This window comes from Sparus aurata, chromosome 19 (genome assembly GCF_900880675.1).
Source record: "Sparus aurata chromosome 19, fSpaAur1.1, whole genome shotgun sequence".
Taxonomy (NCBI): Eukaryota; Metazoa; Chordata; class Actinopteri; order Spariformes; family Sparidae; genus Sparus; species Sparus aurata.
In genome coordinates this window covers 20,326,090-20,344,435 of record NC_044205.1, presented here as the reverse complement: position 1 = coordinate 20,344,435, position 18,346 = coordinate 20,326,090, and the positions used below count along the sequence as shown (strand labels likewise).

General features: G+C 41.2%; 3 protein-coding genes across 5 annotated transcripts; 2 read left to right on the top strand and 1 right to left on the bottom strand.

Moving 5' to 3' along the window:
• Nucleotides 1–865: 865 nt before the first annotated feature.
• On the bottom strand, nucleotides 866–4,803 carry LOC115569705 (Fc receptor-like protein 5). 2 transcript variants are annotated; one of them, XM_030397753.1, is made up of 6 exons: nucleotides 4,501–4,803; nucleotides 3,877–3,912; nucleotides 3,474–3,737; nucleotides 2,651–2,896; nucleotides 2,422–2,568; nucleotides 866–2,267 (listed from the first exon to the last, which is right to left on the bottom strand). In XM_030397753.1, exons 1-6 carry the CDS (start codon nucleotides 4,550–4,552, stop codon nucleotides 2,182–2,184), a joined length of 831 nt encoding a protein of 276 aa, XP_030253613.1. In that variant the 5' UTR covers nucleotides 4,553–4,803; the 3' UTR covers nucleotides 866–2,181. The 2 variants fall into 2 exon arrangements, with proteins under 2 accessions (XP_030253613.1, XP_030253614.1); XM_030397754.1 differs by lacking the exon at nucleotides 2,422–2,568.
• Nucleotides 4,804–5,588: 785 nt separating this feature from the next.
• On the top strand, nucleotides 5,589–9,522 carry LOC115570262 (myelin protein P0-like). Of its 2 annotated transcripts, none has more exons than XM_030398721.1 (3): nucleotides 5,589–5,691; nucleotides 8,214–8,567; nucleotides 8,649–9,521. In XM_030398721.1, exons 2-3 carry the CDS (start codon nucleotides 8,225–8,227, stop codon nucleotides 8,807–8,809), a joined length of 504 nt encoding a protein of 167 aa, XP_030254581.1. In that variant the 5' UTR covers nucleotides 5,589–5,691; nucleotides 8,214–8,224; the 3' UTR covers nucleotides 8,810–9,521. The 2 variants fall into 2 exon arrangements, with proteins under 2 accessions (XP_030254581.1, XP_030254580.1); XM_030398720.1 differs by lacking the exon at nucleotides 5,589–5,691 and adding an exon at nucleotides 6,542–6,652 and having other exon boundaries at nucleotides 8,649–9,522.
• A 3,410-nt stretch (nucleotides 9,523–12,932) lies between these two features.
• LOC115570286 (nectin-4-like) lies at nucleotides 12,933–15,515 on the top strand. Its single transcript, XM_030398761.1, has 3 exons — nucleotides 12,933–13,207; nucleotides 14,759–15,112; nucleotides 15,192–15,515. Exons 1-3 carry the CDS (start codon nucleotides 13,141–13,143, stop codon nucleotides 15,347–15,349), a joined length of 579 nt encoding a protein of 192 aa, XP_030254621.1. The 5' UTR covers nucleotides 12,933–13,140; the 3' UTR covers nucleotides 15,350–15,515.
• The last annotated feature ends 2,831 nt before the right edge of the window (nucleotides 15,516–18,346 follow it).

Sequence of the window (18,346 nt, the reverse complement as noted above, 5' to 3'; positions counted from 1 at the left end):
TCAGTGTAGAACCTCATTCAGCCTTTTGCACCTGTTCTTGTGTTTTTGTGCCTTTTATTCCTGATTTTATGCAGATATTAAGTATAAAAACTTTTTCTACCCTCCTTTTGCAATCGTCTTGTAGAGTTTATTCAATGGTTTGTTAATTTCAGCCGGTTTTATATCCCTCCAGAAGAAGCATCTTTTTAAGGAGGTGATACTGGGAAAACGTTTTGACTTACGTAACAATCACAGCACGGGTTTCAACTTTAGTTCGGCTGTTACACTTGCTGATCAAGCACTGTCAATGCTGCCAAGTTTAGCTCTCGACCCTTAACCTTAATAACCTTTTGGCATGAATATAGATTGACTGAAAACAGTTGGATTCTGCGGGGATGTCTGTGTTTGCTCTTTGACTTCTGCGATAGGCATTGGTGAAAGATCTACAAATTATTTTAAATAATAATTTCAAATAAGAGTCTTTCTTGTCACTGTGGATTTGAATTTTGCTGGACAATTTCATACATCAACAAGAACACCTATCTTATAAGCTGATCATACACTGATCTGCTAGAACGAAAAGAGGCAATATGTAAGAATTTTTGCTTAAACATAAATAAAACATCATAAAACAAGTTTACAAGAATGATCAAAAGAAAGCTCCGGCTTGTTCTCTTTTTCAGAATACCACTCTGAGCCCCCCTGTTCAGATCGCATGCTGAACGGCTAACCAAGCTAACTAGCTAACAGCAGCTACAGTTAGCAGAAGTTAGCGACTCTGATGATATGCTGCCCCCTACTTGTTTGGAGTATGAATTTGAGATGGGGCCGATTCTGACATACTGCATGTTTAAAAGAACTAACAGGTGAAGTGAACATCATCTTGTTACAGTGCAATGTGTTCTGGGAAACCATGGCAAGAATTCCCAAATATTTTTATTTACAACAGTTGCGTTGCTCTCAGAAGTGAAAAATCAAACAAAATACACATTTCTACATAATGCTGCTTTGATGAAAGTGCAAGACATTTAGAATCAAAGCTGACACAGTGAGCCAAGAACAAGTTGGACGGACTACAAACCATAATGCATCATGTGTGGTCACCACATGATGCAACAACACAAACCAAACTAGACATATTTGGCTGGCTTGTTGTGAAGAGAACCCAAATAGAACCCGTTACACTGAACCTCTCTTTATCCTGAAAACAAGCAAGAATATCCTCACTTTCAAAAATGCTCTCACAAGGACGTTTAAAATCCTCACTGACTGTCAAAGAATATGAGTCAGACTTTTGTCATTTTGGAAGACATTGCCTTGAGATATGTTTCCATGAAGACTTGCCCTAACCGTGACACCAAACCTCATGTAAACACTAACACAAACCAAACCAAAAAGCCAAGTGTGTCATCTTGTGGGAACTCCAGGCTTGTTTTGGTTTTGGTCACCTCCCTGCGAGAACAGACTTCTGACTCAGATGTGTGAATTTCAAGCCACACACTCAGTTTATAAAACAGTTGTAGTGATTTATAGATTTCCGAAGAAACCAGATCACTCAGATAAGAATTAGGTGTCTCATTCTGTTAGCCACAATCAAACCACATCAAGTAATTCTCATCTGGCTAATCTCTATTAGCATGATGTGGGAAGGTGTGTATTTACTCTGCAGCGACTCGAGCGCAGCAGAAACATCAGGCACAGCGACTAAAACAAACAAACAAATTATGCAACAAAAGTTGTTCAAAATATTCAGATTTTCAAAGACGGATGTGATAATTTTTTTTTATCCATCTGTGAAAACGTGTGAGAAAAAGGCTTTTTCATGTGTGAAGCAGATTCAATAATAATTTTGACCACAAGAGGCTGAAGTGCACCACTACCCCATTCTCTAAATAGGATTAAAAGCATTCATGTGCAATTTAAAAACATTTTCATTCAATTTCACACAAGCATTTATTTTTTTTCTAATTTAAAAGTGAAATAAAAAGGTTGACTGATTATCCTGGCAAAACTTTCTTTGTTCACCAGTTATGAAGTCATAAACACAGGAGAGAAAACAGCTTGGATCACGCTAAGAAAATAGATATCCAGAAAAAATACAATCTTCACCTGCCCCTCAGGCCTTCTGTATCACAATCATACCATAGCTATCATCTTGCTGATGAAGGCCTCACAGTAAAGTCTGTCTGTGGTCTGTTCAGCTCAGAAGTGATGCACGATGCCGACCGCCACAAGGTCGTCACAGTCCTCAGCCGGTCTGCCCTCAGCTCGGTGTGGTGGAGCCGTTGCTGTGGAGATGAGTGGGTCATGACACATTTTTGATTCATTTTGTAAACAGTGATAAACGAGGTCAAAGTTAATCAACACTGCTTAACTGTAACTGATTCAAAGAGATACTTTATTAAATGATTGATTGGAGGTCAGTGGATTATTCAGAGCTACCTGTGGGCCTGTTTCGATATAAAGACACCATCAGGACAGTGGAGACGCCGTACGGAAAGAACACAACCAAGTGAAAGACCAGTCTGGCCACGAGGTGGGCGGAGGCCGAGGACGAGGCAGGGGGCGGGGCTGTATTTGTAGGGTTACCTGTGCAGAGAACCCCACCTGGGTAGTTGAATATCTTCATGACAAAAACCCTGAAAAAAAAAAAAAAGGGAAATCTCATCACCTGAGACAGCGATCCAGCTGGGTCGAGACATCCCGTGAGTGCTGGTGTGACACTTGTAGAGGCCTTCATCAGACTTGGAAACGTGGTGGATGGTCATGTGACCTGCGGGTTCGGTCCCGATGAGGGAGCCATTTTTATAGAAACCAGCCGTCAGGTCGGAGGGGGTTGGTCTTGTTTTGCAGTGCAGAGTGACATCTTCCCCCTCCGTCACAGGGAGGACAGGACTCTGCAGGATCACTGCACCACCTCAACACAGAGATAACACAGCATTCCTTCCATTTACACGCTACTGGACATACAAACAATGAATGACGGCGAGCCTGTAGTTTTGGAGGGGAAATTCAAGCTCATAATTTTGATGTATACAATTTTAATGAGGTAAAAATACAAACTGTTTTCTAGAACTGACCAAGCAAGCTGTTCTCAGAGGTGAATAACGTCATCAGAAAAACGTTCGAAGCTAGAAAGGTGCCAGGGTCCGCCACGTATGCACAAAGTAAAACAGTATGAAATGATGTTCTCCTTTAAGGTCAGTTTGTTTATTCAGTTAATTCAGTCATGAAAACAAAGAGCGTTGGTTTATTTGATTAGTTTTTGTCTTCTGATTAAAAAAATCTCTCTCAAAAACTACATTACCCCTTTAATGTTAGTATCTGTTAGTCCAACCTGCACAACAGCCTGATCAAACTGTCTGGCGAGATTGAAAAACATAAAGCTGCCGATAATCCAGATGTTGATTAAAAGTTGACTTAAACGTGACTTGAAGCCTTTTACGTCTAAAACACCTTCCCTACATGAACTCTGCTCCACAGTCTGATCTTACCAGTGACAGTGATGTTGACGGTGTTACTGGTCGCTCCCTCTGTGGACTCGCACCAGTAAACCCCGCTGTCCAATGGGTCGATGTAACTGATATGACATGAAGAACCATCTACTTTTCCCCAGCTGGCTCCACATGTAGTTTCCTGTTCATCGCTCGTGTTCCTCCGAAACATCCACCCGGCGAAGCTGTGGTCCACCTGGCAGCTCAGAGAGACGGACTCCCAGCTGAAGAACTGAGACCTGCTCGGACGCACGGTCAGGTAGGCTGGAAGGAGAGGGCGACAGGAAGCAGTGGCTGAAATGCATTTGTTCACAATAACCCTCTCCAGATTCTAAACACCAACTTTTCTGTCTGGAAAAGAGTCAGGCGGGTTTTCAGGCTGCGATAGAAGAAGTTTGCTCACCTTGTTTTGTTGTGCAGCACAGCAGTGAAGTCAGAACTAAAGAGAAACAGAAAGACTCAGGTTGCTTTCAGTTTCTGACCAAACAAGACAAGACAACACCAGAGAGCTGCACACACACACACACACACACTCTGATCTTGGCCTGGTTATTGTATAAAAATGTAAAGAAGGAAGTTGTTGGAAGTTGAAGGAAGAACACAACGGAGGCAACAGACAACTTTCACACACCCAAGAGTTTCCGACTTCCTCAGTCAGAGTCACAGAGAACAACAACTCAAGAAGAAATGTGAATATCTTAATCATTTAGTCTATAGTAGAAATGTGAAAGCAGTCAGAACTGGTGCCAGGCTCCAGGGAGATTTATTCTCTGGCTTAGTGACAATTAGATTCATAAGAAACCAGTCGTAACGCTAATAAACGTTTACTTTACAATGCTACGTTAAAGCAAAGACCTTTTGTCAGTCTAAGCTGATCTTCTTTTTTAAAAGTCTCATACGTTCACGAAAAACATTTTCACAACCACGCAAACCTTTTCTCCCAAGACTATTTTCATGTTACAGGGGGGATTTCTGAGCCAAACACTGCCGCAAAGTTTCTTTAAGCTGATATTTTTAGTGCACTTACGCAGCCGCAAAAGTAGAGAAGATTCCTCCATCTTAACATGTGGTTTGATCATAGAGAACTGCAAGTAAGTCCTTTGTAACTGTGACTTTTGTGGTTTCCTCTCCAACAGATTTTAGTTGTTGAGTTGTAAAAAAAAAAATTGCCATGCAGTTCACAAAAGTAAGCTCTGAACCTTAAAAAAGAGCAACATTTAAATGAAGAAGCTGAGATAAAAATGAGAAGCAACACCTGACACAGACTGCAAATTATGACATGAACGTGAAACCCGACTGAACAAACGCTGCAAACCTTCAGGCTGGTTTTTGCAGCAGTAGGTGTGAAGTCTCCAATGGCATCCTCTACTTTGAACTGTACAGCAAACAACTCGACAGAAACGCCTTTCTACCACAAAACCTACAGCTCGTCTTTACCCGTCACACTCCTCCACTGCTGAAAGTCTCAACCTGCACCAACACTCTTTGCAGCACCCGGGCATACAAGACTGCTGTCTGTGGTCAAATCACTACACAAAAATCACCAGTCAATCACGCAATCAATCAGTCAAGTCGTCAAGTCATTATTCAAATCAATCTTTATTTGTGTGGCACCAGTTTACAACAAAGGTTATCTCACGACACTTTCCAATTTGATCTGGTCCAGACAATACTGATGTTTTTCCTCGTCTTTCTGAGTTTTATTTCACGTTTTTGGTTTAAATGAACACTCGACGTCATTGCCTGAACTTGGTGTGTGGAAACCATGTCAGTAAGTCATCTTCTCTGAGGACACAGACGTCTAGGATTCAAGTCCTACTTGCCAACAATCAGGCAATTTGTTTATGTAGTATTTTTTTTTTCAAATGCTTCAATAAGAAACAAGCATCCAAATGCTCACAATGCACTTGAGCCTTGGCCATTGCAGCATGCAGATATGTCGTTGCAGTTATGCACACTCAACACTCCCTCCAACAGCTTCACAGTTAACTTTGCATTCCTGGAGGTACACTTATAGTTGCTGTTTTGTTAGTAAGAACGCGCCCACACAGAGTTTAAAAGCCTGCCAGCTCCTCTCCAGTTAGTTAGAACTGAAGAAGCCTCTTGGGTGAAAGCTGAAACATCTCCAAGAACCTGAAACAAGTCCAGTTGCCTACGATACAGCACGTAGATTTACCAGGACCTGGATGACTGAGACTCTTCATCAACATCCCTTGAGGTAATACTTGCATGAAGTGTTTTATCATCACTAGTTTTAACATCATGAAAGCACGACGTCCTGCCTGTATGAAGAACAGAGTGGATGATTAAATGTTCCTTTGAAAAACAGGAAACGGACCTGCTGCTGCTCTCTGATGACATCTAGGGGTTCAAAATAAAGAAAGTTCAAGCTCAATTTAAAGTCGAACTCCATACCACCAGTTTTGAATATTGGAGTATATTTACGGGGAGTACTGCTGCAATATGTGAAAAAAAAGTAGTTTAAAGCCTTTTGTTGCTCCAGAGGATGCTGCAGATAATCTGTTAAAAAAAAATCCTCCAGTGATGTCACTCAGTGGTTACGTTGCATCGTGGGTAATGTAGGCATCAGGTTTTAAAAAGGAGGAAGAATGTGGTCAAGATGATAGCTCTGCTTCTGCTTATCAACTTCAAAGTCAAATTTTACATTAATGTGGTCCCCGCAGAATCTGTCAGTAAACATGAGGAAAAGTTTTTCTGACGTTTTAAATTATAAGATTATTATTAGGCCTATGTCTTTGATGTAATTTTAAATTGGCTTTTTCAATTTGCTTTTTTAAAATGTTATTTAAATCATTATTACAGCCTAATTTCTCCTGATAATGTGGAAAGAAAGAAAACTTTTAATTTCATCTCTTATTTTTCCATTAAGTCGTTTTGATTGTATTTATGACCTATAGTACCCTCCATACAGAGGACGCCCTGTAACTACTATACGTCATGACATATGTGAAGTCTGTGTACTTTCCAAGAAAACAACAGCATCTGATTTACCGTCAGGAACAACCCATACTAACATCACGTAGGGGTAGGGGGTGAGTAGCGATAAGATCCGGGGTCGCTCGCATTCTTTATCAAATGATGAAGGGGTATGGCGAGGATGGGACGCGCATCCGTGATGATCCTGATTATGACCCTCCACTCTGGCTCTGTGCCGGCAGGTGAGTAATTGATGGAAACATCGGACGTTGCTAAACATTCTCAAGGCATGTTTGAAATCGTGTCATATCATTGTTTTCTTCGCCATGTGCATTGAAGTAAAGCGGACTACATTACGAGCTGCGCTTTTTAAAATCTGCGGTCAGGAAACGAGATATTAGGTAGAGTTGGCACATAACACGTGCTGTATGAGAGAAAGTAAAAGTAAATTACAGTGTACAGGAAAGAAACTGTCCCTCGCCTGTAGTATGACAAGTTCTCCACATACAGACATTAAAACTGTGGTAAAATGCCGGCATGATGTCCATGTGACTGGTCGATTTTCCCTCAGCAGGCGCACGTGTCGCCGTAGCAATAGGCGAGACTGCCACGCAACACGCGCGTGAGGGAGTAATTATATTATTGTTAACATGTGTAAAATATGCTCAAATGTGTGTAAATGTTATTTTGATGTGGTGGCATGGGCGGGTCCAAGAGGTGTGTGTGTGTGCGTGTGATTCGGAGGGGGAGGGGGGGGGGGGGGGAATTCACCGGTGAGGATTCCAGTCAGAGCAGCCAGTGTTTCCCCGTATCGTTTTCAACTTTTTTTTTAATTTTTTTTTTTACATTGAGCAAGACTCCATTTTGGCTGAATACCTTTTATAGGCAAAAGAAAGAAAAAAGAATATTTCCCGTTTTTAAAACAACTTTCTAGGCCATCCCAGTTTATATTTCTGAGTTAACAGGTGCTCTTGAATGCACTATGAGGCCCTCCTATCATATGTATTCATTATAGCTGTGTGTGTGTGTATATATATATATATATATATATATATATATACATATATATAATTTTAGATAGCTATTTTTTCTATTTACAGTTAAAAACACAGAAACTGCAAAGTAACTACTGACTGAATTATTAGATAAATGTAGTGGAGAGGAAGTATTCAGTATTCCATCACTGGTTGTTGAAATCTTGTCACAATGAGTTTCATTTTTACTGCAAATGAATATTGGTCCCAAATATCTGCTTTCAATCTCCTTGATTCCTAATAATCGGTATTGACACTGTTCAAGCCACATTGGTTGAGCCCTAGTAAATGGTAATATACTTAAATTGGCAGAGTTTAATTATTATAACTTGGATTGTTCTATTTTAACTATATTTAAGTGACGCAGCATTTTAACTGTACAGTCAGTAGCGCTTGGTGGTAATTGAGTTTTAAGGTATATCAATATTTCCTTTAACAAGATATTGGATGAGACAACAGTTTATATGGATACCGTTTGATTTTGCCTCATGAAAGGAAATGCTGTGACAGTTACTACTTCTACTAACTCACTCTGACTCTGCATGATCATAAACTCCTTGCAAAGACTGTATTATTTCTCAACAGCACTTTGCCTTATTAATCAGTACAGTGTCTGGTGCTGGTTTTTAGACCTCGGCTCAACAAGAGATGCTCCTGGTCGTGTGTACCTCTGACCCAGATTTGAAAAATGTTCCACTTGTGTTTTAAGTACCCACATTATTTTTTAAAGAAATGTTTTGATGTTTGCTTTTTGCTTTTTCCTGTTCAGGCCCACAGGAGATGACAGTGAGGCCTGGAGAAGACGTCACACTTCCATGTCAGGCTTCCAGCGGTGTCGTCTCTCTGCTAGCGTGGAGAAGAACTGAACCAAAGAATGACAAATACTTGTTCCACTTCAGAGATGGAATACCAAATGAAAACTTCCAGGAACCCTCTTTCCGAGGTCGAGTGGAGCTGATAGATCCCGAGATGAAGGACGGAGATGGTTCGGTTATCCTGAAGAATGTCACCGTCAACGACTCCGGAACCTATGAGTGTGTAGTCGCAGAGGGAAACGCAGGACGCAGAAAGAGAGACACACCTAAACTCATCAGCACCATTCACCTGGATGTTCAAGAATTAGGTGAGTTTGTAGAGTCAAGATTTATGTGAATTTGTGTCGTTCAGATTTGGTGACTACTCACACCTGTTTTCTGCTCTGCAGATCCCACAGCTGGAATACAGGATGATGAAGGAACTACTGGGCCGGTGGCTAGTGTGTCACTTTCAATAGTCCTTGCTGCTGGTGGGACACTTGTTGCTGCTGCGGCAGCTGGTTTTATCATTTATAAAAAATGTCCCGCTGGCACAGGTCATGGTTCATAGAGGATCCTGCTAATCAGAAAGTTGACCTAAAGTTTCAAAATTCTGAAAAGAGACTGACCGAAAGAAAATCCGGACTCAGTCAGGACCTAATATTAGCCATGTTCAAATATTTAGAAGAGAAAAGAACCAGAAAACTCTGACACACACAAGCATGCATCTCAGTATGTGTGTGACATAAATATGTGAATTGTGGTGTGTTCATGATTTCCGTGAGCAGCTCATGAGTTAAAAGATATTTCTGAAGTTTAATCTCCAGCTCAGGTTTGGACTAATATGAGATGGTATTGAATATCGGTCCAGTCTGTCCACCCTGCTGCCGTCTGGTAAAATATACAGAGGTATTGCCTGCTATACCTTTGACATGGACCTGTCTGTGGAAGGTCAGCGGTGCTCCTCCCCAGCTGAGAGGCATGGAGAAATGTCCAGCTTGAAGTCAGAGCTGCGCTCCATTGCGACCCTCCTGGATGATGTTCTCCGAAATGCCCCGAAGGGCGAAGGAAGCGCGCGTTCGCAAAAAGCTCGCCCCCGAGCTGTTGTGCTCGTACCACAGAGGCACTGTGGAGAGAGCTAAGGTTCAAAACAAACTTTTTTTAGCAAGTTTTATCTGAGGATGTTGTATTGTAGACGTGAAATCCAAATTTCATGACTGTCAAGTTATATTTTTAAACTGGGACAACAGCGTATATGTTTGTGTTTTTATGTCTTTATTAACACAACCAACTACTGTTATTTCTATTAATAAAAAATATATTTCTGAGAGACTTTTCATTTTGAATATTATGAACTTTTGGAACAAAATGTGCTCATTCATTTATAGGCGAATATAAATCGCTATTTTATCATATTTATCTTAAATCCAGTTCCATTATAGCAGGTAAAGCACATCCTGACAGCTTGGAATATTACTGTCAGATACTGTTCCCCCTCTGTTTAGTATGAAAGGAGGCTCACACATCTTTCAAATTCATACTCCTGACTTCTTGCCTGAAAATCACAGGACTTATCTGTTGTGAGGAATGATGCGTTCCCCCTGTTTAAATGGTCAAATTTAATGATATCAGCCTGAAAATCACAGGACTTATCTGTTGTGGGGAAAGAAGTCAGGAGTATGAATTTGAAAGTTGTGTGAGCCTCCTTTCATACTGAACAGAGGGGGAACAGTATCTGACAGTAATATTCCAAAACCTCCACCTGTCCAGAAGACGGCTCAGTGCACATATACTGCGCCAAGAGAGGTGCATCCAAGTTCTAACGAGTGTAATAAGGAAAGGAGAGTGAGAATATGAATAAAAGTAATTATGAAATCAAATCAAATCAATTTTATGTAGACCAAAATCACAATCACATTGCCTCCATGAGCTTTACAATCTTTACAATGTGCAGTATTTATTTTTTTCCTCATACTTAATTATTTTGAATTGTGATTGCTAACATTTTAAAATCCTACTGTGAACTATAAATGAAAAACATTATTGTCCATTTTCTACAATTTTTCAACAATGTAAAACCTACTGACCATGGTGCTGGAGGACCTTGCAAGACGATTGTGCCTGTGAACAAGCCTCACTTTGTATTTTGGTTTATAAATAAATGACAAAGATTTATGAATCATTAGCAAGTTTGATGTTTAACTGTCTCTGTTAGCGGCTACTGATCTTGAAATACTTGTTAATTGAAACTGTCCAAGCAGCTTTTGTCTTCAGATAAAACTGTTTACATTTCAGTCTCAATCACATCTGACCTTAGAGGTGTTTTTTGTCTGGGACTGTTGAGGCTGATTATAATGACGACGATGAACGCTTTGTTAGCAGAACTTCACCCAGGCTTGAAATAATAATAATAATTGATGCTTTGTTTGTGAATGTATCAGTTTTCTCTACACAGAGAGGCTGAAGGACTCTCACAGAGGGCACAAGTGAACACTGCTGTTACTGTAAAACACACACAAATAAAGATGCTTTTACTTAATGTATTGCTGCCTATCGTGAGTAAGAACGCACCAACACAGAGTTTAAAAGCCTTTTGTCACTCCAGAAGAAGCTGCATGTATTCTGTCAAAAATCCTCCATTGATGTCTCACAGTGGCTATGTTACATCCTGGGTAATGTAGGCATCAGGTTTTGAGAAGGGATGTGTGTAATGGACATAGCTCCTGCTATATCAATTTCAATTCAATTTATTATTTTTAAACTATCTTTAATGAGTGCAACAGAGGTACAGGACTTAAATGATACAGCGTTATTAGTATATATGTCTACTCATGACATAATACTGACACGTTAAATCCCTATCCAGTAGGTTCTGATATACGCGAAACTTTCCTGAGTATTTTGGTGCATAACATTTCACCTCCAGAACCTGGTGCTGACACAGCCCCAAAAGGCTTTACATGACTTTTTTTCACATATTCAGTAGTACTGGAGACCTGCGAACAAACCCTTCATTGACAAACATTCAGTCACAAGGTGTGACCTGCAATCACTTTTTGGCAGGTGAAATACAACCTTTTATGGCCCTTTAAAGGTATTTCAACAGGTAAAAAGGATTGTATTGGCTATAATCTGTCAAATATAACCACCAAGAGTGAAATCAAGTGAATATGATTCAGAAACAACTTTTCAGTCACAAGGTAGCAGCTGTAATCACTTTTTGGCAGATGAAATACTACCTTTTAATAAGTTGTATTGGCCCTTTAAGGGCATTTCAACAGGTAAAAAGGACTGGATTGATCATTATCTGTCAAATATAACCACCAAAAGTGAATTCAATTAATTTTGATGCAGCAATAACCTCTCAGTAACAAGGTAAGAAATGTAATCTATTTTTAGCAGGTGAAATACAGCCTTTAAGGAGTTGTATTGGCCCTTTAAAGGTTTTTTAACAGGTAAAAAGGACTGGATTGGTTATAACCCACAGCACAGAGCAGACAAAATAATGGACGATCATGCGGATAATTGCGATAGAGATCAATTCTTTATTTTATACATAACCCATCCGTATACACAGTGCCGGCCCTGAGTAATTTGGTGCCCTAGGCAAGATCTTAGCCGGTGCCCTCTTGCATCGCAGTCAGTTTCACAGTCAATTTTCATACACTCACACAGAAACTGCATGTAATTATTCAAGAAAAAATATCACACCAAATAAAAACTGAAGAGAGAAACAAGTGATAAAAAATACAATATAAATAAAGCACTGCGCAAACATATTATCTCTCAGCCTGAGCAAGTGCCATCTCTTGCTTATCTATTGTCAGCCGCTTTGCAAAACGACCTCCAACTCCTTCGATGTTGCCATGTGGGTAGTGTGTCTGTAGGTGCAGCCTTTAGTCCTGATGCTGTGTCACTCTGCTGTGCTCAGGTAGAGGGACAGGAGCACGTGATGTGTCACTGGGCTGGTGGTGAAATATTTCAAAAGTGCACCTGAATAGAGAAGAGAAGTATATGTGACCACTGCATGTTACATTCTAATAATAAACAGATGCTTGGTGTGTGTGTGCTATACATAAGACTTATATAGACTAATAATGAAAAAGTGATGAGATACATTCAACTTTATTGTCATTGCAATACAATTCAGTCTAACCAGAGTGCAAAAAGCAGTAAAGCGCAGTGTATATGAATGATATGGGAAAGCTAAGGTGTTAACAGTAATACACTTTTACTGCACTTTAGCACTGATGTAAACAAACTATGACACAATAAACCAAAGGCTTACAACGACCCTATTATTTATAAAGGGGATGGAAAACGAATAGCATTTTAACTAACATACAAGCAGGAAAACACAGCCTACAGGTAAAATGACACCTGAACAGGAATAAGGTTAACTTTCCAAACGTCCCTGATGAATTTAAGGTGGAGTAACATTAACTTACGTCGACTCGAGCTCTTCTTTACTGGTTAATAAACAATGCTACTATCGCCCGAAGTAACACACTCTGCTCCAACAACAGTAACTACGATGCATTAAACTATTAATTTCCTTTCGCTTCATCACATTGACGTGACTGTACCTGTATCTTCTTAACGTTTTTCTCCCTCCCTTTCCTTCTTTTTCTTCACTGGGCTTCCGTTATTTAATAGTCTCTGCTATGATTTGCGACGCTTTATCATCCCTCTTGTGTCATTACTCCTCCTCCAAAGTGTTTGGTCACATAGGGGCTCGTCCAAAACGACGGAAATCGACGCAAACAACGGAAACGTGGAAGCTATTTAAAGTATTTGGGATACAGATAAGTCGTCCCGAATGTTTGGGAACAGCGACAACAGTTTTCAACGTTCTCCCAAATTAAAGCGTGAACAGGAGAGTTTTCCCAGAGTCTCACTAAGATGGGAGGCGACTCCGCGGTGGTGTTGCTCCTTCTGATGTTGCATCATTATCGGTCCGGACCGATCGGTGAGTAGTCAATGGAAACACAACACGTTACTGAATATTTCCACGGCGTTGTTTGCAGCCGTGTCACATAGTTTTCCGCCACATGTGTACAGGAGTGATGGGGAGCGTTACGAGTCTCGAGACAGTGTAGTGAGTGAATGGCTGTGCACGTGTTCCTGCTGTGGCTGTAGCGCGTTCTCACCTGCTCTGTGACTTTGATATTTATCAATAAATACGATAACGTGTTTTTATCGGTTACCCCGCTGAAAGAGCGAGAAAGCTGGAGGGGGGCGAGGGAGAGAGGAGGTAAAAGATGAAGAAGAAGAAAAAGAAAGGAAAGGTCCATTTATGCCGAGAAGCGGGCGTGTGGAATTCCCCCGTACCGAGCTCAGTGAAACCCTGAATGATGAAATTAAGGAATGTGGACCGTGAAGGCCTGAGGCCAGAGAGGGATGCCACCAAGACGCCTGCGACTACTCTGCAGGAGTTTAAAACTTATGCAGCGGGGTTGCCTGGGTTCGTTACTGGTCAACGCATTATGGTAGAGAGTGGCAAAGAGGAAGCAAGTGTTGAGGAAAGCTCAGGGCAGGCTTTTTTGTTAGGGGGCACACACAACCCGGGAAAAAAAGAGACAAATCCTTCATTCAGACAAGGGATAAATGGGACTTAAAACTATTTACAATTTCAACAATTTGGTTTGGGTTGTAAACTACGGAAGAGGATTAGGGCCACATTTTTTTTAGTTCTGACTTTTTTTTCAGAATTCTGACTTTGATCTCAGAATTCTGAAAAAAAAGTCAGAATAAAGTCAGAACTAAAAAAAGTTACATGTCCAGACTTCTGACTTTATTCTCAGAATTCTGACTTTGATCTCAGAATTCTGAAATTTTTCCCAGAATTCTGACTTTAATCTTAGAATTCTGAGAAAAAAGTCAGAATTCTGACTTTAAAGTCAGAACTAAAAAAAAGATACATATGTGGCCCTAATCCTCTTCCATAGTAAACTGCTGAGACACTTTATTTCCACCTTTCCCTTCAGTACAAAATCATTGTAGGAAATGTGTCGTTGTATTATTGATGCAGACTCCCTGTGGGGGGGGGCGTACTCATAGTTACGGGGGCACCGACCCCTGTTTGGCCCCCCCCCAGAACTGCCCATGGAGTTTACCCATATGGGAGACTCCAAGGTCAACTCGAAGAAGGTTCTAATGAGACTGAAATGAAGCTTTTTTGGCCATCAGAATAGATGCCAAACACTGCACATCACCACATCATCCCCGGCCCCGCCATGAAGCATGGAGGTGGCAGCACCATCCACATGCATGATCATAAGCTCCTTGCTAAAATGGTTTTATTTTTAACAACACCTGACCTTAATAATCAGTACAGTGTCTGGTGTTGGTGTGGAGACCTCGGCTCGACAGATGCTACTGCTCATGTGTACCTCAGACCAAGATTTTAAAAATGTTCCACTTGTGATTTACAAAGAATAACTTGAATGGTGCACCTTGCGCTCTGTGTTAACTATTCACATTAAACGTTTGTTTTTTTAAGTTGCTTTTTCCTGTTCAGACCCACAGGAGATAACAGTGAGGCCTGGAGAAGACGTCACACTTCCATGTCAGGCTTCCAGCGGTGTCGTCTCTCTGCTAGTGTGGCGAAGAACTGAACCAAAGAATGACAAATACTTGTTCCACTTCAGAGATGGAATACCAAATGAAAACTTCCAGGAACCTTCTTTCCGAGGTCGAGTAGAGCTGAGAGATCCTGAGATGAAAAACGGAGATGGTTCGGTTATCCTGAGGAGCGTCACCGCCAACGACTCCGGAACCTACGAGTGTGTAGTCGCAGAGGGAAACGCAGGACGCAGAAAGAGAGACACACCTAAACTCATCAGCACCATTCACCTGGATGTTCAAGAATTAGGTGAGTTTGTAGAGTCAAGATTCTGTTGAATTTGTGTCGTTGACTTGGTCTCACCTCACTCCTGTTTTCTGCTCTGCAGGTCCCACAGCTGGAATACAGGACGATGAAGGAACTCCTGGGCCGGTGACTAGTGCGCCAGTTCTAGTAGTCCTTGCTGCTGCTGGTGGCACTTTTGTTGCTGTTGCTGCTGCAGCAGCTGGTTTCATCATTTATAATAAAAAATGTCATGGTTCATAGAGGATCCTGCTAATCAGGAAGTTGTCACAGAGGTCTCAAAATTCTAAAAAGAGACAATTGCTGTGTGTCAATTCAGGGTCTGCATCCTTAGGAGGACCCGGCCTTTGAGGTCTTTGAAGGCGAGTCCTTCGGAGAGACCTTGTTAACCGCGTCAGCTGTTGTTAAATGGGACGGTCTAGCTTTTGGACCATTTCCTGGTTGCGTCACCAGATGTTTTACCCTTACGTCACGACTTCTGCCGCCCATGCACGCGAAAGTGACGATCTACGCCACGCCATGTCGCCATTTTCTCTCTTTCTTTCTTCTTTTTCAGGCGCACAAAGAATCTTGGGATATGTGAGGCCACAAAGGATAGTAGCAGTGCATCCTCCAAAAAAAGTGAAACCGCATTTGTGGGCTGCATTTGGAGGAGCCTTCGGATTGGGACAGCCTTCGCGCGGCGTAGTGACCTAAGTGGCTTTCAAATGCGACCTCTGAAGGATGCGGACCCTGAATTGAGACACAGCAAATGTAGCAACTGGCCCTCGAGAGTTTAGAGGGGAAGGGAATCGGTGACAGATTAGCAGAAAGTTCTAATTTGAATTTAAGTCTTAAAAGTCAGGATGCCCCCCCCTCTGCTGGCCAGGATGTGTCACTGCGGCTGATGCTTGGCTTCCTTCCTTTCCAAGTGATAGCAGTCTGGCTGGATGGGAATCTCTCAGGAAGTAGGGCACTAGACTCTGTCTCTCGATCTCACTCCATTCCACCAGACACTGACCAGAGATGCAATCAGTCAGCCTGGGGTATTAATGCTTGATTTGTTTTTATCTGATGTTACGGTAATCTAGTTATCGTGGCTTTATTTCAGGGTTAGCCCCCAGCTCTGAGGGCCCTGGTGGGTTGTCTGGGCTCCTTTGTTTATTTTGGCTGGCCCTTGAGTTTATATGTTTGTTTGATTGTTCAGGGTTTTTTTTTCCCCCCCTTCGTTTGAAAAAGTGAGTGGTAAATAAGTGAACAACATATCAACCTCTGACACTACTGTGTATTAATACTAATCAAATAAAAATACTATAATTATATGTTAATATATTTGAAACACGAAAAAGATAATATTAGAAATCATAGAGATGAAAGTCAAGAACCTTTCAGACGCGAAGTAAAAGTATTTTCTTCTTTTCTTCAAACACTATGAACTTTGCACAATGCTATAAAAATGCTCTGTCATGTAAATTTCAAATGTTTATTGTCTGTTTTCTATGAATGTTTATTGCCGCTGACCAAAACAATGTATACTCGCCAATAAGCCTGAATGTGATTCTGATTGTGTGATTTGTTTTGTATCATGGATTGGTGCTGTGGAGAAATAAGGCACAAATTCAGTAGGAAATAACCACTAGATGGTGCTAGAGGACCATGCAAGACGAGTGTGCCTGTGAACAAGCCTCACTTTGTATTTTGTTTTTCAAATAAATGACAAAGCTTTATGAATCGTTAGCAAGTTGTTTATTGTCTCTGTTACCGGCTACTGATCTTGAAATACTTGTTCTTAATTGAGTTTTTCCAAGCAGCTTTTGTCTTCAGATAAAACTGTTTACATTTCAGTCTCGATCACATCTGACCTTAGAAGTGTTTTTTGTCTGGGACGGTTGAGGCTGATTATAATGACGATGATGAACGCTTTGTTAGCAGAAGCTCACTCAGGCTTGAAATGTGTAGTCTTTAGCTGTAATTGATGCTTTGTTTGTGGACGTAATCAGTTTTCTCTGCACAGAGAGGCTGAAGGACACAAGTGAACACTGCTGTTACTATAACACACACACACACACACACAAATAAACATGCTTTTGCTTAATTTATTGCTGCAGTCCCTTCAGGTGACCTGCAGTGACCTTTGTTCATCTCATTACATCTGTCTTTGATATAAAGCAGTTTAATAGCACTTCCATCATCATCTTTCATCGTAACACCTCATGCAGTGTGTGCAGGGAGCTGATGTTGTCGTCTCTGCCGTGTGCATCTCCCATTGCTTTTAGTCCACTATCGATTCTTGCTGAAAAAAAGGTCTGAAACAGGATCTTCATCATGTCACCACCAGCATCTTGTTCATTAAAGGAAAAACAGAAATGTAACACTAAATCTCGCACCATGTAAATCTCTACATTTGGTTCCTACAGAAGTTTTGTGTGCAGACTGAGGCAGCTCAACTGAATCCAGCTTCAATTAGTTTGATCACATACACCAGTGATCTGTCCTGATTTGTCCAAATGTCTTCCGTGGAAAAGCTTCTTCTTTCTCAGATCCAGTCAAGCTGCCATAATGTAGTTTTTGTGCAGAATCATTCCCTTCCATGTGACATCTCTTATGCCTCGTTATTTTTTTTCACATGTGCAGTCGGGCAGCTAAACGGGCAATTATTAAACAAAATCAGTTTTTTGGATCGCTCTCCCTTTCATACAGGGCGGATTTGTAAGAATTAAATATATCTTGAACTGAGACCAAACGGGATTTTGTTGCACTGAAACCGGTGAAATAAACACCATATGCTCAGCAGACTGGCAGAATGGACGCCTCGGGGCGCTTTAACGCTACAAGGGAGGGGAGAGAAAAAACACCTTTTCTGTTTTCTTGCTCGCTGGCAGTCCAAACAAGATCATCTCGTCTAATTTGATTCGACGTGCAATTCTTCCTGCAGTCTCTTAATCCTTAAATACAAATATCCGCATTCAAGGGTCCAATATCTTCCTGGTTCTCTCTTCCCCCCTGCCTGTCAGTCAGAATCACAATAATTCACGATTAATCCTGATGTTCACGTGGCCACTATCCTCCGCTCAGGGATCATTACGATGCCCCGGCCGCAGATTAATTCACAGGAAAAAAATCAATTTCCCGGATGTGTTGTGCAGCCTCCGCTCTCGTGACATCTCCCCCTGTACGTATAAGCGTCAGTCTGAGCTTGTCTTCTTGTGCATTCTGCAGGTTAATTTACATTTTACAAGGATCCTTCATCGCTGAGACATG

Bases quoted from the DNA above. Each gene is read 5' to 3' on its own strand.
- LOC115569705 (XM_030397753.1), bottom strand. From the start codon at position 4,552: ATGATCAAACCACATGTTAAGATGGAGGAATCTTCTCTACTTTTGCGG. The intron at 3,913-4,500 runs GTAAGTGCACTA...GTTTCTCTTTAG, and splicing joins TTCTCTACTTTTGCGGCTGC to TTCTGACTTCACTGCTGTGC. The intron at 2,897-3,473 runs GTAAGATCAGAC...CTCTGTGTTGAG, and splicing joins CGTCAACATCACTGTCACTG to GTGGTGCAGTGATCCTGCAG.
- LOC115570262 (XM_030398720.1), top strand. From the start codon at position 6,583: ATGGCGAGGATGGGACGCGCATCCGTGATGATCCTGATTATGACCCTC. The intron at 6,653-8,213 runs GTGAGTAATTGA...TTTCCTGTTCAG, and splicing joins CTCTGGCTCTGTGCCGGCAG to GCCCACAGGAGATGACAGTG. The intron at 8,568-8,648 runs GTGAGTTTGTAG...TCTGCTCTGCAG, and splicing joins CCTGGATGTTCAAGAATTAG to ATCCCACAGCTGGAATACAG.
- LOC115570286 (XM_030398761.1), top strand. From the start codon at position 13,141: ATGGGAGGCGACTCCGCGGTGGTGTTGCTCCTTCTGATGTTGCATCAT. The intron at 13,208-14,758 runs GTGAGTAGTCAA...TTTCCTGTTCAG, and splicing joins TTATCGGTCCGGACCGATCG to ACCCACAGGAGATAACAGTG. The intron at 15,113-15,191 runs GTGAGTTTGTAG...TCTGCTCTGCAG, and splicing joins CCTGGATGTTCAAGAATTAG to GTCCCACAGCTGGAATACAG.